Below are 27,764 nucleotides of genomic sequence, written 5' to 3' on the forward strand. Positions count from 1 at the left end.
GACCACAGGATGTGAGGATTGGCAACAACACCTCCTCCACACTGACTCTTAACACAGGGGCCCCCCAGGGGTGTGTCCTCAGCCCTCTGCTGTACTCCCTGTTCACCCACGACTGCGTGTCTTTGCACGACACCAACTCCATCAAGTTTGCTGATGACACCATGGTTGTAGGCCTGATGACCAACAATGATGAGTCAGCTTAGTTGAAACTGGAGCAGCAGAATGGCCAGGTGGACTGGGGACAGCAAGGAGTCATCATACCAGGTAGTCCTGAGGTATGGTCCTAGGGCTCAGGTCCTCCGAGAGAAAGACAGAAAGAGAGAATTAGAGAGAGCATATTTAAATTCACACAGGACACCGGATAAGACAAGAGAAATACTCCAGATGTAACAGACTGACCCTAGCCCCCCGACACATAAACTACTGCAGCATAAATACTGGAGGCTGAGACAGGAGGGATCAGAAGACACTGTGGCCCCATCCGATGATACCCCCGGACGGGGCCAAACAGGCAGGATATAACCCCACCCACTTTGCCAAAGCACAGCTCCCACACCACTAGAGGGATGTCTCCAACCACCAACTTACCGTCCTAAGACAAGGCCGAGTATGGCCCACAACGATCTCCGCCATGGCACAACCCAAGGGGGGGCGCCAACCCAGACAGGAAGACCACGTCAGTGACTCAACCCACTCAAGTGACGCACCCCTCCCATGGACGGCATGGAAGAACACCAGTAAGCCAGTGACTCAGCCCTGTAAAAGGGTTAGAGGCAGAGAATCCCAGTGGAAAGAGGGGAACCGGCAAGGCAGAGACAGCAAGGGCGGTTCGTTGCTCCAGCCTTTCCGTTCACCTTCACACTCCTGGGCCAGACTATACTTAATCATAGGACCTATTGAAGAGATAAGTCTTCAGTAAAGACTTAAAGGTTGAGACTGAGTCTGCGTCTCTCACATTGGTAGGCAGACCATTCCATAAAAATGGAGCTCTATAGGAGAAAGCCCTACCTCCAGCCGTTTGCTTAGAAATTCTAGGGACAATTAGGAGGCCTGCGTCTTGTGACCGTAGCGTACGTGTAGGTATGTACGGCAGGACCAAATCGGAAAGATAGGTAGGAGCAAGCCCATGTAATGCTTTGTAGGTTAGCAGTAAAACCTTGAAATCAGCCCTTGCCTTAACAGGAAGCCAGTCTAGGGAGGCTAGCACTGGAGTAATATGATCACATTTTTTGGTTCTAGTCAGGATTCTAGCAGCCGTATTTAGCACTAACTGAAGTTTATTTAGTGCTTTATCCGGGTAGCCGGAAAGTAGAGCATTGCAGTAGTCCAGCCCAGAAGTAACAAAAGCATGGATACATTTTTCTGCGTCATTTTTGGACAGAAAGTTTCAGATTTTTGCAATGTTACGTAGATGGAAAAAAGCTGTCCTTGAAACAGTCTTGATATGTTCTTCAAAAGAGAGATCAGGGTCCAGAGTAACGCCGAGGTCCTTCAGTTTTATTTGAGACGACTGTACAACCATCCAGATTAATTGTCAGATTCAACAGAAGATCTCTTTGTTTCTTGGGACCTAGAACAAGCATCTCTGTTTTGTCCGAGTTTAAAAGTAGAAAGTTTGCAGCCATCCACTTCTTTATGTCTGAAACACAGGCTTCTAGCGAGGGCAATTTTGGGGCTTCACCATGTTTCATTGAAATGTACAGCTGTGTGTCGTCCGCATAGCAGTGAAATTTAACATTATGTTTTCGAATGACGTCCCCAAGAGGTAAAATATATAGTGAAAACAATAGTGGTCCTAAAACGGAACCTTGAGGAACACCGAAATGTACAATTGATTTGTCAGTGGACAAACCATTCAGAGACAAACTGATATCTTTCCGACAGATAAGATCTAAACCAGGCCAGAACTTGTCCATGTAGACCAATTTGGGTTTCAAATCTCTTCACACACATCACAACTACTGCTACCAGACTTGGCATTCTGCACAATTTAAACACTTGCTCCCCCAATCCCTCCTTCCCCAAAATACCTGCTCGTCAAACATCTCATTCCAGAATCGTTGGTCTCCCCCCCCCCTTTGCTACAGCCTGCACTGTTCTGGGAAGGCTTTCCACTAGATGTTGGAACATTGCTGCGGGGACTTGCTTCCATTCAGCCACGAGCATTAGTGAGGTTGAGCACTGATATTGGGCGATTAGGCCTGGCTCGCAGTTGGCGTTTCAATTAATCCCAGAGGTGGTATTTTCTTATTTCGTATTGTTGTCTAAGGAACTTGCAAGTAAGCATTTCATTGGACGGTATATACCATGTGTATCCTGTACATACAACTAATAAAACTAGAACATTTCACGTAAATATACAAACCGGAATACACACAATTATTTCTGTAAAAGACTCTTTAAATAAATAATGTAGCTCCCTTTTGATAGTCACTTAGTCAGGTGCTTATTTTACTCACATACCAGCCTTCCAAATGAAACCTTGATTTTTTAAAAATGTATATTATCAAGGGTTGCATGTGTCTGTTTGCCTTTCCTAATGTATTTAAAGATTGAATCATTGTGTGCCATATACTGTAGAATATTACAAAATAAGCAATGTTCTATTATTAATGGAAGTTGACGTGGTTAATTTCCCAGCAGTGCATTGCAACATACTGTTGGGAACATGAGCCCTGTCTAGGAAAATTATTTCTGGTGACATGTTCATCCTCTCCATTTATAGATGTTGGAGTTCATGCTAAACTAATGATCTCTCTCATTCTCCCTTGCTCTCTATTCATCTTCCCTTTCTTTCTCCCTGTTTTCATCTTTCTCTCTAACTTAGGCAGAGGCCAGGCTTGCTCTGAAGAGGGTGGCCAGGGCAGAGGCCAGAGAAATCCGTATGAAGGAGCTGGAGAGACAACAGGAGGAGGTATAACTAAAGAGCACTACATTACACCCCAATACACACACAATGTTTACACTTATGTTATAGAACACATGCACACAAACATGCATGCAAAATAGTATCCATACCTACAGAACAACTACAGTTCAAAACGACAGACAAAACCAGACCTGATGTAGTAAGGTACCTTACAATGACTTAATCCCAAAACTACCCCAAGCTTTAGGCACCATGACCCATGACCAAGGAGTCAGGTCGGGAAGCGGTGTCTGCTATTAAAGACAAAAGGCATTTCCTGTGAACAGTGTTTCATTCTTAAACGTCCTGTGCCAGGGTGGGTCCAGACGTCACCAGTGTTAATGGTGTGCCGTAATCTCCATTGCACTAGAATGCACAGCTGGTCATTTCTACCAAACAAATTAGCCTACACTCTTAAGTCATAGTGTGAGACTTTGGCAACTATTTTTGTCTGCGTGCAGTTTGAAGGAAATTGCTAACTAGCGTAAGCGCAGTTGCTAACTACATAGATTTAGCACAACTGCTAACTAGTGTTAGCAGAATGACTAAGTCTTCTCTAACGTTATTTAGCAATCGCTTGTGAAACTACCTTCAAACTACACACAGAGACATAAAAATGAATTGCCAAAAAGTCACATTATCCCTTTAACACCATGAGTATAATCAACAGCCAAGAACATTATCATTAGAGATCTAGGAAATAAGGGATCCTAGTTTTGCCTTTTGGACCCATCGTTTCTTAATAAGATGAGTCTAATCTTAGAGTGATCTTGAAGTTATGCAATCCTTACATCTAGAATATTCTAGAGCACATGGTACTACCTAGTTGCCAGCTTACAGTGCATTCGGAAGGTATTCAGGCCCCTTAACTTTTTCCACATTTCGTTTTAGAATAAGGTTCTAATGTATTAAATTGTTTTGTTTCCCTCATCAATATACAAACAATACCCCATAATGACAAAGCAAAAGCAGGTTTTTAGAAATGTTTGCAAATGTATTAAAAATATAAAAACTAAGGACCTCCCGAGTGGGGGGGGCGCGGTGCGTTCTGTGCATATTTTTAAACAGCTGGTGCCGGAAATCTAAGGAAGTCTCTAGATTTTGCTCGCCTGAAGTAGTGTGTACTGTGATAAATTGCAGGCCACACTTCTTGCCTAGAGAGTTCTCAGCTATACTTTTCGTGGCTGTTTATTTACCACCACAAACAGATGCTGGCACTAAGACCGCACTCAGTGAGCTGTATAAGGAAATGAGAAAACAGGAAACCACTCACCCAGAGGCGGCGCTCCTAGTGGCCGGAGACTTTTTAATGCAGGGAAACGTAAATCAGTTCTAACAAATCTCTATCAACATGTTAAATGTGCAACCAGAGGGAAAAAAATTCTAGATCACCTGTACTATACACACACAGAGACGTGTACTAAGCTCTCCCTCGCCCTCCATTTGGTAAATCCGACCACAACTCTATCCTCCTGATTCCTGCTTACAAGCAAAAATTAAAGCAGGAAGCACCAGTGACTCGGTCTATAAAAAAGTGGTCAGATGAAGCAGATGCTAAACTACAGGACTGTTTTGCTATCACAGACTGGAACATGTTCCGGGATTCTTCCGATGACATTGAGGAATACACCACATCAGTCACTGACTTTATCAATAAGTGCATTGAGGACATCGTCCCCACAGTGACTGTTCGTACATACCAGAAGCCATGGATTACAGGCAACATTCACACTGAGCTAAAGGGTAGAGCTGCCGCTTTCAAGGTGCGGGACTCTAACCCGGAAGCTTACAAGAAATCCCGCTATGCCCTGCGACGAACCATCAAACAGGCAAAGCGTCAATACAGGGCTAAGATTGAATCATACTACACCGGCTCCGACGCTCGTCGGATGTGGCAGGGCTTGCGAACTATTACAGACTACAAAGGGAAGCAAAGCCGCGAGCTGCCCAGTGACACGAGCCTACCAGACAAGCTAAATCACTTCTATGCTCGCACCAACTGGCAGGTGTCTTCACTGACATTTTCAACATGTCCCTGATTGCGTCTGTAATATCAACATGTTTCAAGCAGACCACCATAGTCCCTGTGCCCAAGAACACCAAGGCAACCTGCCTAAATGACTACAGACCCACATCCGTAGCCATGAAGTGCTTTGAAAGGCTGGTAATGGCTCACATCAACACCATTATCCCAGAAACCCTAGACCCACTCCAATTTGCATACCGCCTAAACAGATCCACAGATGATGCAAGCTCTATTGCACTCCACACTGGCCTTTCCCACCTGGACAAAAGGAACACCTATGTGTGAATGCTGTTCATTGACTACAGCTCAGCGTTCAACACCATAGTACCCTCAAAGCTCATCACTAAGCTAAGGAACCTGAGACTAAACACCTCCCTATGCAACTGGATCATGGAATTTCTGATGGGCCGCCCCCAGGTGGTGAGGGTAGGTAGCAACACATCTGCCATGCTCATCCTCAACACTGGAGCTCCCCAGGGGTGTGTGCTCAGTCCCCCCCTGTACTCCCTGTTCACCCACGACTGCATGGCCAGGCATGACTCTAACACCATCATTAAGTTTGCAGACAACACAACAGTGGTAGGCCTGATCAACGACGAGACGGCCAATAGGGAGGAGGTCAGAGACCTGGCCGGGTGGTGCCAGAATAACAACCGATCCCTCAACGTAACCAAGACCTAAGGAGATGATTGTGGACTACAGGAAAAGGAGTATCGAGCACGTCCCCATTCTCATCGATGGGGCTGTAGTGGAGCAGGTTGAGAGCTTCAAATTCCTTGTTGTCCACATCAACAAGAAACTAGAATGGTCCAAACACACCAAGACAGTCGTGAAGAGGGCATGACAAAGCCTATTCCCCTTCAGGCACAACGCTGTGTACTACTACCTTCACAGAACTGCCGCAAACTGGCTCTAAACAGAATGTCGGAGGCAGGTAAGGCAGGTCCTCATCAGACCTCACCGGCAACAACATCGCCTATGGGCACAAACCCACCGTCGCTGGACCAGACAGGACTGGCAAAAAGTGCTCTTCACTGACAAGTCACGGTCTTGTCTCACCACGGGTGATGGTCGGATTCGTGTTTATCGTCGAAGAAATGAATGTTATACCGAGGCCTGTACTCTGGCGCGGGATCGAGGTGGAGGGTCCGTCATGGTCTGGGGCGGTGTGCCACAGCGTCCACGTTCTGAGCTTGTTGTCATTGCAGGCAATCTCAACGCTGTGCGTTACAGGGAAGACGTCCTCCTCCCTCATGTGGTACCCTTCCTGAAGGCTCATCCTGACATGACCCTCCAACATGACAATGCCACCAGCCATACTGCTTGTTCTGTGCGTGATTTCCTGCAAGACAGGAATGTCAGTGTTCTGCCATGGTCAGCGACGAGACCGGACGGATCTCAATCCCATTGAGCACGTCTGGGACCTGTTGGATCAGAGGGTGAGGGCTCTGATTTCTCCCCCCCACCCCCCACCCAGACATGTCCGGGAACTTGCAGGTGCCTTGGTGGAATATTTGGGCAACATCTTACAGCAAGATGTGGCAAATCTGGTGCAGTCCATGAGGAGGAGATGCACAGCACTTAATGCTGCTGGTGGCCACACCAGGTACTGACTTACTTTTGATTTTGACCCCCCCCCCCTTTGTTTAGGGACATATTATTCAATATCTGTTAGTCACATGTCTGTGGAACTTGTTCAGTTTGTCTCAGTTGTTGAATCTTATGTTCATACAAACATTTACACCTTTTAGTTTGCTGAAAATAAACACAGTTGACAGTGAGAGGACATTGATTTTGTTTGCTAGGTTTAGTTACAAAAACATCTAATCTGTGCTTTAGAAACAAAATGGTGTGCTTCTTGACTGTTGACTAATACCTGGTCATCAGCATTGGAGCGCAAAGGTTAGCACACAGATAATCCTATCCATTTTAGTAAGCAAGGCGCACTTATTTCATTTTCTTTGGGTTTGCCTGGAAAAAAGAGTAGCCTACCTCATATTATCCATATAAAATAGTTTAAGAACCACTGCTAGCGAGCAGTTTCTGATTTACTGTACAACTATAGGATTTGGTGCAGCGCAAACATTAAATTGTAGGGAAAGACTATTGCCATAAATATGTAGCTCCAAAAAAAATTGGTGATCAAGAATATTAACTGTTTACTTTGAAAGCTCACCAGCCTTAGGGCATCAAGCAACAATTACTAGCATAGGCCTACTGGTCTTTTGGTAAATTGACATTGATCGTTTGCATTTGGAATTTGTTGTTTTTAAAATGTATTACATAGTAAAAATGTGGTGTAGCCTCAATAAATAGACAAAGATTTGTAGTTGAACAAGTCATTGCATGTAGGCTATAGATATTTGTTTTTACTTGACTTGTTACTTGCTGTTAGAATGCACGACTTGGACTTGATTCGATCCGCTCTGCTTGGGACTCGACTCTGACCTTGTGACTTGAATAATAGTGACTTAGTCCTACCTCCGGAGTTTGTCATTATATTTAGCATTTGTCCCATTTTTAGATGTGAAAAATGCCAGCAATGAGACACTCAAAAGACACGTGGTTGTGCAAATAGCACCGTCCCTGTGTTATGGTAGACATAAACAGGTGGATCATCTCGACCAACTATTGAGGAAGTTGACTAAACCATTTCAACCATCTCCCCCTATCAAGCAACGTTTGAAATATGTTCTACACTCTTGTGGCTTTGAGTCAGTGACTCAATTAACACAGATTAACAGTCAGTGTTCAGATTAGTCTGGTCAGGAAGTTTGTGTGTAGTTTAAACCCTCAATCCAAGCCTCAAAGTAGCTTAGTGGTCTGTGCTCCTTAGTGAAGCCTCTAGTTGACTAACAGTGCTTTGCTCCAACGACGTTGAGTCTGAACAACACGAGCAGAGGGTGGCTATGCTTTCTACTACTGTCCGGATGCTAACTTTAGGAGATAAACTTTTCAACTGGAGAAACTCTCAAGCCAGCTGTGGATTACTAGCTGTATCTCTACAGTAGCGCTAACCTGAATCATCAGGTCGTTGTTGTAGCATCATCTGACCTGGGACCTTTCAACCTCCCTGATCCCATCTGCAAGCCAGGCCGTCATCATTGGCGACGTCTATATGGCACACGCTACGTTTGCATCGTGACAGCAGCAGGACGGCCGGGCGGTGGTTGGCAGGGAGGAGGATCCGGGCTGCCCTCAATGGGCGTCCGGGGACCCCTCCAAATAGAAAGGTGAGCTCGGGCTGTTTGAAGCTAGTTGGGACATGAAGTGGGCGGTACAGTACCAAAGCTTATTGTGTGAATGTAACTCATCTGATTAATTGGCTTGCACTGAGCGAGGCAAGTTAAGTATTTACGTGTTTATATACACTTGAAAAATTAAGTAACGCTTTTCATTCTTGACCAAAAACAGACACGCTCACTGTATAGTGATGTAGGTCTTTAGATGTTGTACACATGAAATTGTCATGCCTAGCTTTATCCGCAACATTATATTCCATTTAGTGTGACTCGAGCCATTTCTTCCACCAGCTGTGCTGCGTGGGCTACACGCAGTTTATAAAAGGGACGTATTTGGGTGTTTTTGGGGGATTTTATTAAGGTCTTTTGGTCACCCCCACAGTGCACAATGAGCAATGGGGAAGTCTATTGCGGCTGGGGTAAGTTTTTCAAAAACAAGTGAAATCACCAAAAAAGTGTCTGCACCCTTCTATAACATTGCATTTACGTTAAAGAAAATCTATCAGCATTTATCAAATACTTTGGTCGGGGCCTGGTGCTGTGGAGGATAGCGGACATTTTATGGGCTCTTGACCAATTATGTTTTGTGTTTTATTTTAAGCTGATCTTAACTTCTTTTAGTTATTACCTATGACCAAAAACAGCTTCTGTACATCAGAACAGCGATCACTAACCTCGATTTGCATGACAATTTTCTACTTCAACGAGTCGGCAGCTCTGGAATTTCTGCTTACTCCCGACCGGGCCCTAATCGCCGGGATTCAAAAGAAATGAAGGTGCAACAGTCAAGCGAGCCTGGATCCTGACGAGACAGTTGGCGAGCATATAAACCGCCTCTTCCCTGCGTTCTATTAGCGACTGTACAGTCAAACTGGATGAGCTCCGCTTGAGTTTATTCAACGGGACCTGAAGAATCATAATATTCTATGTTTCTCGGAGTCGTGGCTGACATGGATAATGTACTGTACAACTCGCTGTTTTTTTTCCATGCATCGTCTAGACTGGATGGCAGCCTCGGGTAGGACAAAAGGGGGAGGGGTGTGTCTCTTTGTTAAGAAAAGCTGGTGCGCGATCTCTAATGTTAAGGAAGTCTCAAGTTTTTCTCATGATAAGCTGCAGACCATACTATTTACCAAGATAATTTGAATCTATATTTCTCATAGCGGTCTATTTACCAACACAAACTGATGCTGACACTAAAATCTCACTCAACAAGCTGTATAGGGCTATAACCTCTCTGGGGCAGGCGGGACGAATTCGTCCCACCTACGTAACAGCCAGTTGAATCCTGTGGCGCGATTTTCAAAACCTTTGAAATGCTATTACTTCAATTTCTCAAACATATGACTATTTTACAGCTATTTAAAGACAAGACTCTCGTTAATCTAACCACACTGTCCGATTTCAAAAAGGCTTTACAACGAAAGCAAAACATTAGATTATGTCAGCAGAGTACCAAGCCAGAAATAATCAGACACCCATTTTTCAAGCTAGCATATAATGTCACAAAAACCCAGAAGACAGCTAAATGCAGCACTAACCTTTGATCTTCATCAGATGACAACCCTAGGACATTATGTTATACAATACATGCATGTTTTGTTCAATCAAGTTCATATTTATATCAAAAACCAGCTTTTTACATTAGCATGTGACGTTCAGAACTAGCATACCCCCCGCAAACTTCCGGCGAATTCACTAACAATTTACTAAACTACTCACGATAAACGTTCACAAAAAGCATAACAATTATTTTAAGAATTATAGATACAGAACTCCTCTATGCACTCTATGTCCGATTTTAAAATGGCTTTTTGGTGAAAGCACATTTTGCAATATTCTAAGTACATAGCCCAGCCATCACGGGCTAGCTATTTAGACACCCGGCAAGTTTAGCACTCACCAATATCAGATTTACTATTATAAAAGTTTGATTACCTTTTGTTGTCTTCGTCAGAATGCACTCCCAGGACTGCTACTTCAATAACAAATGTTATTGAATTTTTACCAGCATGTCACCTGTGCAACTAGAGCCGATAACTCTAGATCACCTTTACGCCACACACAGAAACATAAACAATGCTCTACCTCACCCTCCCTTTAGCAAATCTGACCATAACTCTATCCTCCTGATTTCGCCTTAGAAGCAAAAACTCAAACGAAGTACCAATGATGCGCTCATTACGGAAGTGGTCTGATGAAGAGGATGCTAAGCTACAGGATTGTTTCGCTAGCACAGACTGGAATATGTTCTGTGATTCATCTAATACCACAAGTCACCAGCTTATAAGTGCATCGATGACGTCGTCCCCACAGTGACTGTACGAACATATCCCAACCAGAAGCCATGGATTACAAGCAACATCCGCACTGAGCTAAAGGCTAGAGCTGCTGCTTTCAAGGAGCGGGACACTAATACGGGCGCTTACAAGAAATTTCGCTATGACCTCTGAGACAATCGCACAGGAAAATCATCACGGTAGCGTCCCACCTGGCCAACATCCGGTGAAATTGCAGAGCGCGAAATTCAAACTATAGAATTATAAATATTTTACTTTCATAAAATCACAAGTGTAATACATCAAAATAAAGCTTCACTTCTTGTTAATCCAGCCACTGTGTCAGATTTCAAAAAGGCTTTACGGCGAAAGCACACCATGTGAATATCTGAGGACAGCGCCCCACATCCAAAAGCATGAAAAACATATTTCAACCAGACAGGTGCTCCACGAAAGTCAGAAATAGCGATATAATAAATGCCTTACCTTTTGATCTTCTGTTGGTACGCCAAAAGGTCCCAGATACATCACAAATGGTCCTTTTTGTTCGATAATGTCCTTTTTATATCCATAAAACCTCAGTTTAGCTGGCACGCTTCAGTCAATAATCCACCCAGGTTCCCTCCATCAAAATGAATCCCAAACTTTACCAATAAACTTTTACAAACAAGTCAAACAATGTTTATAATCAAACCTTAGGTACCCTAATATGTAAATAAACAGTAACATTTAAGACGGAGAATCGTTATTGTCTTTACCAGAGAAAAATGCCAAAGAATGCGCTATCTTCCACGCGCTTGGAAACACTACAGCCAAAATGGGAGCCACCTAGAAAAACAAAAATTTCTGGCTCATTTTTACAAAACCCAGCATGAAACTCTTTCTAAAGACTGTTGACATCTAGTGGAAGCTCTAGGAACTGCAATCTGGGAGGATTTTGTCTTATAAGTGACAGCCATTAAACAGTGGTAGGCTGAATTTATTTTGTGGGATGGTTTGTCCTCAGGGTTTTGCCTGCCATATCAGTTCTGTTATACTCAGACACAATTTTAACAGTTTTAGAAACTTTAGAGTTTTCTATCCAAATCTACCAATTATATGCATATCCTAGCTTCTGGGCCTGAGTAACAGGCAGTTTACTTTGGGCACACTTTTCATCCGGACATGAAAATACTGCCCCCTACCCAAGAGAGGTTAATCTCTCTGGGCTAGGTGGGACGTTTGCGTCCCACACTAGTCAACAGCCAGTGGAATCGCGTGGCGCGAAATACAAATACCTCAAATGCTATAACTTCAATTTCTCAAACATATGACTATTTTACACCATTTTAAAGACAAGACTCGTTAATCTAACAAAAACCAAAACCACAGCTAAATGCAGCACTAACCTTTGATCTTCATCAGATGACACTCCTAGGACATTATGTTATACAATACATGCATGTTTTGTTCAATCAAGTTCATATTTATATCAAAAACCAGCTTTTTACATTAGCATGTGATGTTCAGAACTAGCATACCCACTGAGAACTTCCGGTGAATTTACTAAATTACTCATAAACGTTGACAAAATACATAACAATTATTTTAAGAATTATAGATACAGAACTCCTTTATGCAATCGCTATGTCAGATTTTAAAATAGCTTTTCGGCGAAAGCACATTTTGCAATATTCTGAGTACATAGCTCGGCCATCACAGGCTAGCTAATTTGACACCCACCAAGTTTGGGGCTCACTAAACTCAGAATTACTATTAGAAAAATTGGATTACCTTTGCTGTTCTTTATCAGAATGCACTCCCAGGACTTCTACTTCAACAACAAATGTTGTTTTGGTTCCAAATAATCCATAGTTGTATCCAAATACCTCCGTTTTGTTCGTGCGTTCAGGTCACTATCCGAAGTGTAATGCGCGAGTGCGTTTTGTGACCAAAAAATTCTAAATATTCCATTACCGTATTTAGAAGCATGTCAATTGCTGTTTTAAAATCAATTTTTATGCTATTTTTCTCGTAAAATAGCGATAATATTCCAACCAGGCAATGTTGTATTCATTCAAAGGCTGAAAGGAAAAACATGGAGAAGTCTCGTGAACGCGCATCTCAGTCTCACTGTCCCCAGGCTGACCACTTACAAACTCTGCTGCTGTACTTTGCCCAGAGACAGCAGACACCCCATTCCACTTTCTGGCGGCTTTAGAGAGCCAATGGAAGCCTTAGAAAGTTGTCACGTTACAGCACAGATGCTGTATTTTCGATAGATGCAACACGAAGGACAACAAATTGTCAGACAGGGCACTTCCTGTATGGAATCTTCTCAGGTTTTGGCCTGCCATAGGAGTTCTGTTATACTCACAGACACCATTCAAACAGTTTTAGAAACTTTAGTGTTTTCTATCCAAATCTACTAATTATATGCATATTCTCGTTTCTGGGCAAGAGGAGTAACCAGTTTAAATCGGGTATGTTTTTTTTATCCGGCCGTAAAAATACTGCCCCCTAGCCCCAACAGGTTAAGCAGACCACCATAGTCATGTGATCAAGAACGCCACGGTAATCTGTCTAAATGACTATCGTCCTGTTGCACTCACATCTGTAGCCATGAAATGCTTTCGAAGGCTGGTCAAGTCGCAGATCAACACAGTTATCCCAGACACACTGAACCCACTCCAATTTGCATACCGCCCCAACAGATCAATAGATGATGCAATCTCTATTGCACTCCACACTGCCTTTTACCACCTGGACAAGAGGAACACCTATGTGAGAATGCTGTTCACTGACTACAGCTCAGTGTTCAACCCCATCACTAAGCTCAGGACCCTGGGACTGAACAACTCCCTCTGTAACTGGATCCTGGGCTTTGACAGGCCGCCCCCAGCTGGTGAGGGTAGACAACACAGCCGCCACACTGACCCGCAACACGGCGGCACCTCAGGGGTGCGTGCTTAGTCCCCTCCTGTACTCCCTGTTCACCCATGACTGCAACAACACCATTAAATTTGCTGACGACATGACAATGGTAGGCCTGACCACCGAAGATGAGACTCCCTGTAGGGATGAGGTCAGTAACCTGGCGCTGTGGTGCCAGGACAACAACCTCTCCCTCAATGTCAGCAAGACAGGAGCTGAATGTGGACTACAGGAAATGGAGGGCTGTAGTGGAGCGGGTCGAGAGCTTCAAGTTCCTCTGTATCCACATCAGTAAGGAGTGAACATGTTTGCTCTTTTCCATATTATGTCTTTCTCTGATAAGACAACCAAATAGCTACACAGACTAACTATTTAGCAGTCTGCATTGACCCTCCCCCTTTGCACTAACTCTGCTGCAACTGGTTGTCTATCCTGTTGCCTAGTCACTATTCCCCTACCTGTATGTACATATCTACCTCAATTACCTTATACACCTGCATGTTGACTCGGTACTGCTGCCCTGTGTGTGTGTGTATATAGCCGTGTTTTCTTTACTCATTGTGTTATTCCTTGTGTTATTATTTTTCTCTCTGCATTGTTGGGAAGGGCCTGTAAGTAAGCATTTAACTCTTAGTCTACACCTGTTGTTTACAAAGCATGTGATAAATAACATTTGATTTGAATACGAAGTGTTACCTTCATTTGAAATGGTGTTTCCTTTGAAATGATCTTGAATCCAAAACATTTTCTGTAATCGAATCGCTAGAGAAATATGGATTGTTGATTGACATTTTGCTGAGAGGCACTTAAATCATGCTGGTTCTCAGAACATCTTTTCCAGAATGCCGACTCCCACGTGTCTCACAGAGCCACAAAACAGATTGTCACATGGTTTTGTTTAGTAGCTAGGTGTCTTTTGTAGACAGTGCTCTGAGGTCAGAGTTCAGCAGTCAAAGCTTGGGAGAAGAGGTTTCATAATGCTTTTATTTTGAATTTGGCATACATGTGGCAATGGGACATCTGTTTTATTTAAGTACACATGATTTTCCTTCGTGATATTTTGGAGATTGAATGGCAAACACGTTTGTTCAGCTCGGAGGTCCTTGAATGTGACAGACTTGTGTCAGCGTTTCTCTTTAGAAGTCGATCTCTAACAATAACTGCTCTTCTGACAGGTCTCGGGCATTAACCATAAAGGGTCAGTGAATCTGCCGCGAGGGGACTTTGCCAAGGTTGGGGCAAGATCTTTTGGCTAGAACGATGGAGCAAGCACGGACATAGACGTCAGACAGGGAAATCATGAATTAAGACTACTGGCACCAAAGTTTTCAAAGTGATGAAAGGGGACCGAATGCTGTCGGACCATCAAACAATTAGCATATACACTACCGTTTAAAAGTTTGGGGTCACTTAGAAATGTTCTTGTTTTTGAAAGAGAAGCACATTTTTTGTGCATTAAAATAACATCAAATTGATCAGAAATACAGTGTAGACATTGTTAATGTTATAAATTACTATTGTTGCTGGAAATGGCAGATTTTTTTAATGGAATATCTACGTAGGCGTACAGAGGCCCATTATCAGGAACCATCACTCCTGTGTTCAAATCGCACGTTGTGTTAGCTAATCCAAGTTTATAATTTTAAAAGGCTAAATAAATGATCATTAGAAAACACTTTTTGCAATTATGCCTTTAGAGGCCATGCAATTCAATATTCCTCTCTTAAACAAAAGCAATTTAGTTCAAGAGTCCATATTAACAAAGGAAATGGAAGGAATAACACAGATGGCAATAAAAGCTGTGCCATAGAGGCACAGAATAAGTTGGAGGAAAAACAAAAAGAAATTAACTTACTTATTCAAGAAAGATCAAGTGTAATATACAGTACCAGTCAAAAGTTTGGACACCTACTCATTCAAGGGTTTTTCTTTATTTTTACTATTTTCTACATTGTATAATAATATTACTAATAGTGAAGACTTAAACTGTTAACACATGGAATCATGTATTAAGCCAAAGTTTTAAACAAATCAAAATAGATTTTAGATTCTTCAGTATCCACCCTTTTCCTTTGACAGCTTTGCAGACTCACATAGGCGACCTTCTATAGTAATACTAGTCCCGTGCGAATAGAAACGCTGGGGTTCTCTTCCTTCAAGTACCCGCTAGAGAACGGTCGTCCCCTTTTTGCCTACGTTTCTGGCTAATACTCGTAATCATATCTGTAAATTGACAGTTGATACTAGTGATTGGAAAAAAAATACTTGTTTTATTATGCCTAAAGCCCTATATGAACGGCATTCATTTTCTTGGGGCGGTCAGGTAATGTAATTGCTGTATGTGTACGAGCACAAAACACATCTGTAATTTTAGTCCTGTCCGAATCTGCCATTTACATGGCAGGAGAGTTACAATTCCAGCCAGAATAACCAACAGTTTTTTTGGCAAACTCCAAAATCCTCTGATATTATTCCCATGCAAATCCACATCCCTGTGTTTTGAGAGAAATGTTTGAAAGGTGTTGCTTGCGGTTTAAGCAAGGAAACAATAACTGATTTGATAAATTGAACAGGGCCGTGCATAGTCTATATACAGTTGAAGTCGGAAGTTTACATACACCTTAGCCAAATACATTTAAACTCAGTGTTTCACATTTCCTGACATTTTAATCCAAGTAAAAATTCCCTGTCTTAGGTCAGTTAGGATCGCCACTTCATTTTAAGAATGTGAAATGTCAGAATAATAGTAGAGAATGATTTATTTCAGCTTTTATTTCTTTCATCACATTCCCAGTGGGTAAGAAGTTTACATGCACTCAATTAGTATTTGGTACCATTGCCTTTAAATTGTTTAACTTGGGTCAAACGTATTGGGTAGCCTTCCACAAGCTTCCCACAATAATTTGGGTGAATTCTGGCCCATTCCTCCTAACAGAGCTGGTGTAACTGAGTCAGGTGTGTAGGCCTCCTTGCTCGCACACACCCTTTCAGTTCTGCCCACAAATGTTCTGTGATTGAGGTCAGGGCTTTGTGATGGCCACTCCAATACCATGGAAGTATGCTTAGGATCATTGTCAATTTGGAAGACCCATTTGCGACCAAGCTTTAACTTCCTGACAGATGTTGCTTCAATATATCCACATAATTTTCCTACCTCATGATGCCATCTATTTTGTGAAGTGCACCAGTCCCTCCTGCAGCAAAGCACCCCCACAACATGATGCTGCCACCCCCGCGCTTCACAGTTGGGATGGTGTTCTTCGGCTTGCAAGCCTCCCCCTTTTTCCTCCAAAAATAACAATGGTCATTATGGCCAAACAGTTCTATTTTTGTTTCATCAGACCAGAGGACATTTCTCCAAAAAGTAAGGTCTTTGTCCCCATGTGCAGTTGCAAACCGTAGTCTGGCTTTTTTATGGCGGTTTTGGAGCACTGGCTTCTTCCTTGCTGAGTGGCCTTTCAGGTTATATCGATATAGGACTCATTTTATAGATACTTTTGTACCTGTTTCCTCCAGCATCTTCACAAGGTCCTTTGCTATTTATTTGCACTTTTCGCACCAAAGTACGTTCATCTCTAGGAGGCAGAACGCGTCTCCTTCCTGAGCGGTATGACGGCTGTGTGGTCCCATGGTGTTTATGCTTGCGTACTATTGTTTGTACAGATGAATGTTGGGCCTTCAGGCATTTGGAAATTGCTCCCAAAGATGAACCAGACTTGTGGAGGTCTACAAATTTTCTTCTGAGGTCTTGGCTGATTTCTTTTGATTTTCCCATGATGACAAGCAAAGAGGCACAGAGTTTGAAGGTAGGCCTTGAAATACATCAATAGGTACACTTCCAATTGACTCATGATGTCAACTAGCCTATCAGAAGCTTTTAAAGTAATGACATCATTTTCTGGAATTTTTCAAGCTGTTTAAGCTCTCTGGGATCGTTTGGGACGTGAGCGTCCCACCTCGCCAACAGCCAGTGAAATTGCAGTGCGCCAAATTCAAACAGAAATCTCATAATTAAAATTCCTCAAACATACAAGTATTATACACCATTTTAAAGAAAACTTCTTGTTAATCCAGCCACAGTTTCCGATTTCAAAGGCTTTACGGCGAAAGCACACCATGCGATTATGTTAGGTCAGTGCCTAGCCACAGAAAACCATAGCCATTTTCCAAAGAAGGAGAGGAGTCACAAAAGTCAGTAATAGCGTTAAAATGAATTACTAACCTTTGAACTTCACCGGATGGCATTCCCAGGACTCCATGTTAGACAAATGTGTGTTTTGTTCGATAAAGTTTATCTTTATGTCCAAAAACCTCATTTGAAATTGGCGCGTTTTGTTCAGAAATGCATTGTCTCAAATACACATCCTGTGAAATTGCAGAGAGCCACATCAAATTACAGAAATACTCATCATAAACATTGATGAAAGATACAAGTGTTAGACATAGGATTCTTGATAAACTTCTTGTTAATCCAGCTGCTGTGTCCGATTTCAAAAAGGCTTTACGGCGAAAGCACACCATGTGATTATGTTAGGTCAGCGCCTAGCCACAGAGAACCATACCTCTCCTTGGTTGGAAAATGGCTGTGTCACAAAAGTCAGAAATAGCGTTAAAATTAATCACTTACCTTTTGATCTTCATCTAATGGCACTCCCAGGTCTCCATGTTAGACAATTAATGTTCATTTTGTTCGATAAATTTCATCTTTATGTCCAAATACCTCCTTTTTTGTTTGCGTGTTTAGTCCAGTAATCCAAATGCACAAAGCGCGGGCAATCAATCCAGACTAAAAGTCAAAGTTCATAGAAACATGTCAAACGATGTGTGTATATAATCAATATTTAGGATGTTTTTATCATAAATCTTCAATAATATTCCAACCGGACAATTCCGTTGTCATTAAAAAGGAAAGAGAACGAGCGTCGCGCTCACGCGTGAGACTAAACTAATGTCTTTCAGCTTGACCACTTGTTGAAACAGCTCTTATTCGATCCCCTTTCACAATACAAGCCTGAAACAACTTCTAAAGACTGACATCTACTGGAAGCCTTAGGAAGTGCAATCTGACCCCACAGACACAGGATCTTGGATAGGCAAACACTTAAACTACAAACCTCAGATTTTCCACTTCCTGGTTGGATTCTTCTCAGGTTTTTGCCTGCCATATGAGTTCTGTTATACGCAGACATTATTTTAACAGTTTTGGAAACGTTAGTGTTTTCTATCCAAATCTACCAATTATATGCATATCCTAGCTTCTGGGCCTGAGTAACAGGCAATTTACTCTGGGCACGCTTTTCATCCAAACTTCCCAGTGCTGCCCCCTATCCCAATGAAGTTAAAGGCACAGTCAACTTAGTGTATGTAAACTCAACTATAAGTTTGCTGTTATTCAGTCTGAATGCACATCAGTGTTTCTTCTAATTTCCCTACTCTCGCTTCGCTTATTAGATATTATGCATATTGATAGCTTGCTAGAAAACATCCTCACCTATTGATTTATCATAGTAGCAGGCTAACAGGAGGCAGCAGCAATCTCAATGATCAGACCGAAACGTGATGAGGAGTGATCGGGTGAAATATGAAGCAAGAGAATGGAGCCGGCTTCGGGTGAAATATGAAGCGATTGGATAGAGCGAAGCGATCTCCATTCAATCAGAGCAGCAGGATCAAAGTACAGCCCACCCTTCTCTTCACATACAGGCAAACTAGCCAGTTGAATTATTGACAGCTTGGTGCACCTCCCCTCCGGTGGCTGTCTCCTTGGCAGCAGTAGCTGCTTTCTTGGTGTTCATAATTTTTCATTCATTTGCTTTTGTTCTAAATTGAATCTCCTTACTCATCATCGATATTCAAATGTAATTGTAAGGTCGTGTGCACGATTGTTGGTAAACAGGCTCTAAACTTTTCTGTTCGTGACTTAAAAATTCTGACAACTGCGCAATGTAAAATGCAACTGTTTAGGAAAAGTCAGGGAAATGGCAGATTTATTTTTATTACAAAATCAAACGGCAGGGTGTGTTGGCCTATGGCTGTTCTAGTATTAAAAGTATGAGGAGCACTGTTGGCTTGGTATTGGGGAGAGAGATTTTGACTCAGCAACCACAGCTTGTAGACAGAGCTCAAAGTTACAACGTATAGAACAGATAATTGAAACCGGTTGTTGAACCAGATCGGTAGGAGGATCTTGTTTGGTTTGCTTATTTGCTCACGTAGATGTCCACCAAGACCAGATCAAAAAGCTTGTACAAGTAAACTGGAGGCTTTTTAGAAGAGCCTCTACAAACACTTTAAGGAACCGCCCATATTGAGTTCATCAGACTTCATTTGGTGATTGCAATTGCTAATGCATTTCATAATTAATGAATTCATAAGCCTGTCAATTTTTTGGGGGGTTTTTTTGTTGGAAAAGCAGAAAATGTATTTCTGTTGTCCAAATGGACAAAAAAAATTCTACAAATTACAATGTCAAACAATTACTACCCACCACTGCGACCTGTATGCGCTCGTTGGCTGGTCCTCACTACATATTCGTTGCCAAACCCTCTGGCTCCAGGTCATCTAAAAGTATTTTCTAGGTAAAGCTCTGCCTTATCTCAGCTCACTGGTCACCATAGCAACACCCATCCGTAGCACGCGCTCCAGCAGGTATATTTCACTGGTCATCCCCAAAGTCAACACCTGCTTTGACCGCCTTTCCTTCCAGTTCTCTGCTGCCAATGACTGGAACTAATTGCAGAAATCACTGAAGTTGGAGACTCATATCGCCCTCACTAACTTTAAGCTTCAGCTGTCAGAACAGCTTACCGATCGCTGCAGCTGTACACAGCCAATCTGTAAATAGCCCATCCAAACAACTACCTACCTCATCCCTTATTTGTTTTAGTTTTTCTGCTCTTTTGCACACCAGTATTTCTATTTGCACATCCTCATCTGCACATCTATCACTCCAGTGTTAATAATTGTTAAATTGTAATTACTTCATCACTATGGCCTATTTATTGCCTTACTTCATTTGCACACACTGTACTCATATTTTTCTATTGTTATTGACTGTACGTTTGTTTATCCCTTGTGTATCTCTGTTGTTTTTGTCACACTGCTTTGCTTTATCTTGGCCAGGTCGCAGTTGTAAATGAGAACTTGTTCTCCACTGGCCTACCTGGTTAAATAAAGGTGTTTTTTTAATAATTTAAAAAATATATATAAATACTTAGATCAGAATTGCATCAGTGTCCTCCGGATGTGATGTGTTGGACACTTCTCCCAATCTCAGCAGAGCTCTTGGAAGTATATTTATTGTTCTGTCATTAGCAATATCTTCTCTCTGTGTGGCCCTTACTCTAATTACTGTACTGTTCTCTCTCCTATGTAGCTTTACATACCGAATACAGATTTACTTTCTTTTTTCTTTTCTTTCTCGGTCTATCTATTTTCTATTCTCTTTGTTTCCCAAAGTCACTTGTTTTATTCTTTCCCTTTGTTTCCCTGGTTCCTCCTCAATTGCCCTGGCCGCTTCTATAGATCTATCAGGTTCAGAAGGAAGGCTTGTTGCTACTTGCTTTTTAAAATGTATTTCCTGTACTGTTTTTCTACTTTCATTATCATCTTGTAAAAATGTGCTTGAATTCAAATGCTAAGTAGTAAAAAAAAAAAATGCATTCCCATTATAAATGTTGGACACACCTACTCATTTCATGGTTTTTCTTTTATTTTTGTATTTTCTTCATTGTAGAATAATAGTGAAGACATAAAAACTATGAAATAACACTTATGGAATCATGTAGTAACCAAAGAAGCGTTAAACAAATGAAAATATATTTCAGATTCTTCAAAGTAGCCACCCTTTGCCAGCTTTGTAAACTCTTAGCATTCTCTCAACCAGCTTCACGTAGAATGTTTTTCCAACAGTCTTGAAGGAGTTCCCACATATGCTGAGCACTTGTTGGCTGCTTTCCATTCACTCTGCGTTCCAACTCATCCCAAACCATCTCAATTGGGTTGAGGTTGGGTGATTGTAGAGGCCAGGTCATCTGATGCAGCACTCCATCACTCTCCTTCTTGCTCAAATAGCCCTTACACAGCCTGGAGGTGTGTTGGGTCATTGTCCCGTTGAAAAACAAATTTATAGTCCCACTAAGCTCAAACCAGATGGGATGGTGTATCGCTGCAGTATGCTGTGGTAGCCATGCTGGTTAAGTGTGCCTTAAATTCTAAAGAAATCACAGACAGTATCACCAGCAAAGTGCCCCCACACATCACACCACCACGTCCATGCTTCACAGTCGGATCCACATGCGGAGATCATCCGTTCACCTGATATGCGTCTCACAAATACATGGCGGTTGGAACCAAAAATCTCATTTGGACTCATCAGTCCAATGGACAGATTTCCACCGGTATAATGTCCATTGCTCGTGTTTCTTAGCCCAAGCAAGTCTTCTTCTTATTGGTGTCCTTTTTAGTGGTTTCTTTGCAGCAATTAGACATGAAGGCCTGATTTCACACATTCTCCTCTGAACAGTTGATGTTGAGATGTCTGTTACTTGAACTCTGAAGAATTTATTTGGGCTGCAAATTTTAGGCTAGTAACTCTAGCTAATCCTTTGCAGCAGAGGTAACTCTGTCTTCCTTTCCTGTGGCGGTCCTCATGAGAGCCAGCTTCATCATAGCGCTTGATGGTTTTGCGATTGCACCTGAAGAAACTTTCAAAGTTCTTGAAATGTTCCTTATTGACTGACCTTCATGTCTTAAAGTAATGATGGGCTGTCGTTTCTATTTGCTTATTTGAGCTGTTCTTGCCTTAATATGGACTTGCCCTATATGGTAAAAGGCAATATTCTGTATACCACCCCTAACTTGTCACAACACAACTGATTGGCTCAAATGCATTAAGAAGACAAGACATTCCACAAATTAACTTTTAACAAGGCATACCCGTTAATCGAAATGCATTCCAGTTGACTACCCCATGAAGCTGGTTGAGAGAATGCCAAGAGTGTGCAAAGCTGTCAAGGCAAAGGGTGGCTACTTTTAATAATCTCAAATATGAACGTCACGCAATGGATGGTACAGTCGCCTCCTGGTTATGGGAGTCAATAACAAGAATTCATCTTTGACAAACCTATGCATCGCTGAATGAATTAGCTGTACTAACAGTTGTGGAATAATCATTTGTTTTGATTTAATGCAGTATGGAAATTTACTCATTTTGAATATTCAAAACTGTTAAAAATGTCAGAGAGCCAGTGGTATGTCAGTTGTTAGCCACAGGGCAAAGCTGAGATTTAAAAAATGGGCTTTCCTCCTAAACCTGTATTGCATTTGCTTTTTGTTTTTATCCAAGAGGCTTTTGTGTGCAATGTACCTTTTAGCTTAGAAGTTCTAGAGCGGATTATTGATTTATAAGGTCGCACATCTAATGATAATCCAGTTGTTCAGACAATATATGTGCATGTTGAATGGGTTTGGATCTGCATGTCCTATCCCTTTCGTGTGGACTGCATGGGGTTTGATTATCCTGTTGTACTGCCAAACGATTATCTTATTCTTGTACAGTTTACCTGGGTGGTTCAGATCCACCAGACTGGACACTGTGTGACATGCGTCTCTTGTCATATTGTGTTTTTAAAAGATGTACTGAAATGATGTGAAGGTATCGGGCATCAATACCAAGTAACCAACCACAGCATTTAGGAGGTATGAGAGGTGCCGCTGCAGAACAGAAGCTAATCTGTGTGTGACCATGTTTACAGCTTGAGTGGTTGGGTGACAGGATTACTATCCATGGCCATAGTGATATGTTGAACTGCATGCATGGCTGCCTAGGGAATGGATGCAGTGCACTTGACCATTGACAATGGTTCACTGTCAAAGTTTAGCAGGCAATTACCCTTCACTTTCAATTCTCCTCAGTTTAATAGCCACAGTGAGTTGACTTGTAAGAAGTGAGCATATGTGCTAGAAGTCTTCCTTTTGGAATCATTGTGTGTTTTTGCATGCAAGTGTGCTGTTGAGTTTAAATTTGGGTTCTTGCTGAAACCCCTCTCTGACATGCCTAATTGAACACCTATGTTGACCTTGTCCTAAGCGTCACCTCCTGTCCTGTCATTTGTCCCTTAATCTCTATCTGTGTATTCTCTTTTCCTTTTCATTTCTCCAGGAGGACAGTGAGAGGTACTCTCACCCCTAAGAGACATACCTCGGTGTGTATTCTTTCCCCCCCTCACTTTTTTAAACCTTCTCTCCATCTGAAAAAAGCAGCTTTCATTTCTTGGAACCGTTACTGGATACCTTGAACTCGGGTGCTGGAGAGTCACAATGTCAGCACGCTTTTGTTCCAGTCAGACACTGATCCACTTGAGTCAAATGATGATCTTATTATCCTATCAGTCAATACACTCGAATAGTGTTCCAATATCCAATCCATACTAGCATACTATTTAGTATGGGTCGATTGACAATATCATGTAGTACATGCCTTATCATGTAGTAGGCTTGTTGGGATGTATGTCAACTCATTGTGTGGCCCACTCTGACTCCAGTGCCCTGGGCCATTGAGCTGTGTGTTCAGGCACATTATCTGGGCTGGACAGCCAGTCAGGGAGCAGAGAGAAAGAGGTCAAAGGTCAGTCAGGTCATTTTATAGACCGAGGGGAGAGATCATGTTTCAATTAACCATGTTAAACACCAGGTTTGGGGTCAAGTCCATTTCGATTCAGGAAGCAAACTGAAATTCCAATCTTGTTTCAAAAAATGAATTGGCATTTGTTTACTTCTTTAATTGACTGTTTAACCACATGTCAATAGTAAACATTTTCTTCCAAATACAGATGTTGTACTGGGAAATAAAATAACCTCCTTATTTGTTTCCCACACAGATCTCAGACGATGATGAGCAGATGTCGGTGGGCAGCCGAGGCAGTGTGAGGGTCAGTATCACTCAAACTCCGCCATCTTTATTTTCAAACCAATTGCACAAACTCTGACCCTGTTAGTTAAGAGACTTGAGGTAGAAACTACCCCTAACCTCAGATCCAGGATCAGATTTTCTAGTTCCACATCCTAACTGTAGCCATTAGGACAGTAAAAATAAACATCTGACCCTGGACCAGTGGTTAGGGGCAATTTCTATTAACTTGCGTAAAGAGTTACGCATGAATGTTTCCATAGCTGCTCACAAGGGGGTTGCAAGTACAACCATCACTTGGTGCTTAAACCCTTGGTGACGATGCTTTTATGTCATTGAGCAGTCAGATCTTGATGCAATAGGGGCCTACGGAGGAGAGGTAAGAGCTAAACCTTGCATTCCATAATGGTCCTTTTGTCGGTAACATTTCGTTTATATAATTTAAACTCTATTCAGAGCAAGGTAAAAATGGAGTACCAATACATGACAGTCCTCTTTGGAGAAAATTAAGTATACCTTGATCAGGCACCAATTATGCCCCGGTAGTTTTTGCTCTTAGCGACGGCAAAATAGCTTCACAGGAAGACCTACAGATTGGTCGGTTGGCTCATTATTTACATGAACTCAAACCTTCCATCAGTTGAACTGCTGATGTGATAGTTACTAACCATGTGTTTTAATGTGTGTTTGGAAGATTGGATAGGTGTGCAGTGTTGGGTTCGTGTTTCTGCGTGTGTCACAAACATTAGCATGGAGGACTAATTGTGTTCAGACATAATGGTGTGTGCTCAATGGAGAAAGTTGGCACGGCTGTGTGACACAAAGCCTGACTAATTGACATTTGTGTTCTAAAGTTGAGTTGCATGTTCTATTACCATCTGAACTACTAATGATTGCCACTCTGAGCCATGTGTTTCGATGCTTAGTAACTAAACAAGCACTTGTATTAGGTCATTTTCACACACAGTTCTTAGCTATAATTCGAATTAGTATGATTATTTGTTACATTGTATTTTTTTTTCTCCATTTGGTCCAGTTGGTTTAATTTTTCCAAATGTCAAACTAAAATGCCTACACAAAACAAGTCATTTGTTTATTGGAGAAAAATTATCAAGTTAAATCCATCTATGATTATCAAGAAGCATAATTTGTGCGTCTCATACTTCAGATTACTTTCGCTTTGGTCTCCCAACAATATGCGGGAGGAAGCAGCGCAATAGCCGCTCTAACTGTGATGTGAATAGCCTAGATACCCGGTATATCCCCGTCTCCCCTAATCTGCATAGGATGCGCTCATAAATGTGCTGCTACTAACACAGTGTTTGAGGTATCAAGTTATGGTAATGCATGCATTTCATCAAATGCTCACAGCCAGCCAATAATACTCGGAATATTTTCCTGTGTTCTCACCTGCAGCGAATCGCACTACGGTGCGAACGGAATTGGATGTTGTTTTGTTCGCAGATAGTTTGGACCGGTGTGAATACTCTAAGGGGGAAACGCACCAGAGTTTGGAAAATCCAAACCAATTTGTTTGGAAAGCCTCCTTACATTACATTTTTACTTAATCACATTTCTGTTTGTACACGTGTTTACATGGATATGCTTCTTAATAAAACCTATTCGAAACAAGCCATTACACTTCATTATTATCATGTTTTTTTATTATTATTATTATTCAGGTTATTACTTATAAATATGAATCACCAAATTTAAGATATGCCAGGTTGGAGAGGATCTGTCACATTTTCGTATATATGCCTACCTTGTCCGTTGGCTTTTGTGCATATATATATATATATTAATACAGATCCTATTTTGATGCACAAAAACAGCCTAAGCTACTGAAAATAGGCATTTTACAAGATTAAATCATGACATGAACGTTTTGATTCTTATTAAAACTAGTTGGGGCTACAGGTTAGCAATGAACCCCGAGCCGGGATTGCTAACAAGGCTGGAAATTCAAAACATCAAAAATCTAATAATTTCAATTTCTCAAACAATCAACTATTTTACACAATTTAAATGATAAACATCTCCTTAATCTAACCACATTGTTCGATTTTCAAAGAGGCTTTACGGCAAAAGCATAAAGTTAGATTATGTTAGGACAGTACATAGCCACAAAAGTACAAACATCCATTTTCAATTCAAGGTCAGGCGTCACCAAATGCAGAAACCAGCTTGAATTATGCACTAACTTTTGTCAATCTCCATCAGATGACACTCCTAGGACATTATGTTATACAATACATGCATTTTTTGTTCCATCAAGTTCATATTTATATCCAAAAACAGCATTTTACAGTAGCGTGAAATTCAGATTTTTTCTTCTCTGAAATGCTTCCGGTGAACATAACAAAATTACTATTCGAAAACATTGGTAAATTATAATATTGTCATTCAAAGAATAATATATTATCATCTCGTAATTGCTACCGAATGGCCAGATCTCAAAATAACTTTACTGGGAAATCACATTTTGCAATAAACGGGGTGCTATGCTAAGAACAACAGGCTATGCTATACAGTTAGCATCATCTAAAATCGATAATAACATTGTAATTACCCCCTTACCTTTGATTATCTCCATCAGAAGGCAGGATCCCAGGTCCGGAAGGCATTCCAGGTCCGGAACAAATGTGGTTTCTTTTGACAAAGTTCATAATTTATGTCCAAATAACACCAAGTACTTAGCGTTCATTATGCTCCCACAAAACGTGGTGTGGGGCTGGTAAAATCACGCCGAAAAGCTAAAAAAAACTAGTAAATAATCTATTTATGTTCGTTCAAACATGTCAAATGTTGTTTAGCATTAATCTTTTGGTCCATTTTTAACGTTAAACATCAGTAATATTTTCACACAACCTATCCTATGTCTAGATAAACAATGAAGACAAAACTCACGTTTCTCAGATTTATGCGCAGGCGCAAAAAATGAAGTGATGACATGTCAACTTCCTTGGATTCTAATTTGCTCTCTGTTTATCATAGACGCTTCAAACAACTTTATAAAGATCGTTGACATCTAGTGGAAGCCGTAGGTGTTGCGAAATGAATCCTTTCTCACTATGGTATCTATAAAACAATGACACTAAATAGTACAGTCACAAAATTCACATTTTTTAATCTATTTTTCACAGGTTTTTGCCTGCAATATGAGTTTTGTTATACTTACAGACACCATTCAAACTGTTTTAGAAAATTCAGAGTGTTTTCTATCCGAATGTGTTAATAATATGCATATCCTAGCTTCTGAGTTGGTGTAGGAGGCAGTTAAAAATGGGCACATATTTTTTTCAAAATGTCTCAATACTGCCCCCGATCCCCAACAGGTGGTCCAGAGATGGAGTTCAGAAGGGTACTTTAGGAGACTTTCTGATTGGACATAAAGGCATATAGAGCGCGCACACCCCCGTAAATGCATCCGTCAATCAAAGCCACCAGCGTATGTCAGACACAAGCAAATATTTATAGTGTCCTT

At 41.5% G+C, this 27,764-nt stretch overlaps 1 protein-coding gene across 1 annotated transcript in view; it reads left to right on the forward strand.

The window, feature by feature from the left end:
* lrrfip1a (leucine rich repeat (in FLII) interacting protein 1a) overlaps positions 1-27,764 on the forward strand; it is a 75,781-nt gene that overhangs the window by 12,217 nt on the left and 35,800 nt on the right. Inside the window, exons 2-3 of the mRNA XM_014172961.2 lie at positions 2,828-2,914; positions 24,249-24,299. Of these exons, the coding sequence (XP_014028436.2) occupies positions 2,828-2,914; positions 24,249-24,299 (138 nt within the window). The remainder of the gene's footprint in view (positions 1-2,827; positions 2,915-24,248; positions 24,300-27,764) is intronic.

The sequence above is a fragment of the Salmo salar genome, chromosome ssa25, assembly GCF_905237065.1.
Source record: "Salmo salar chromosome ssa25, Ssal_v3.1, whole genome shotgun sequence".
Classification (NCBI taxonomy): domain Eukaryota; kingdom Metazoa; phylum Chordata; class Actinopteri; order Salmoniformes; family Salmonidae; genus Salmo; species Salmo salar.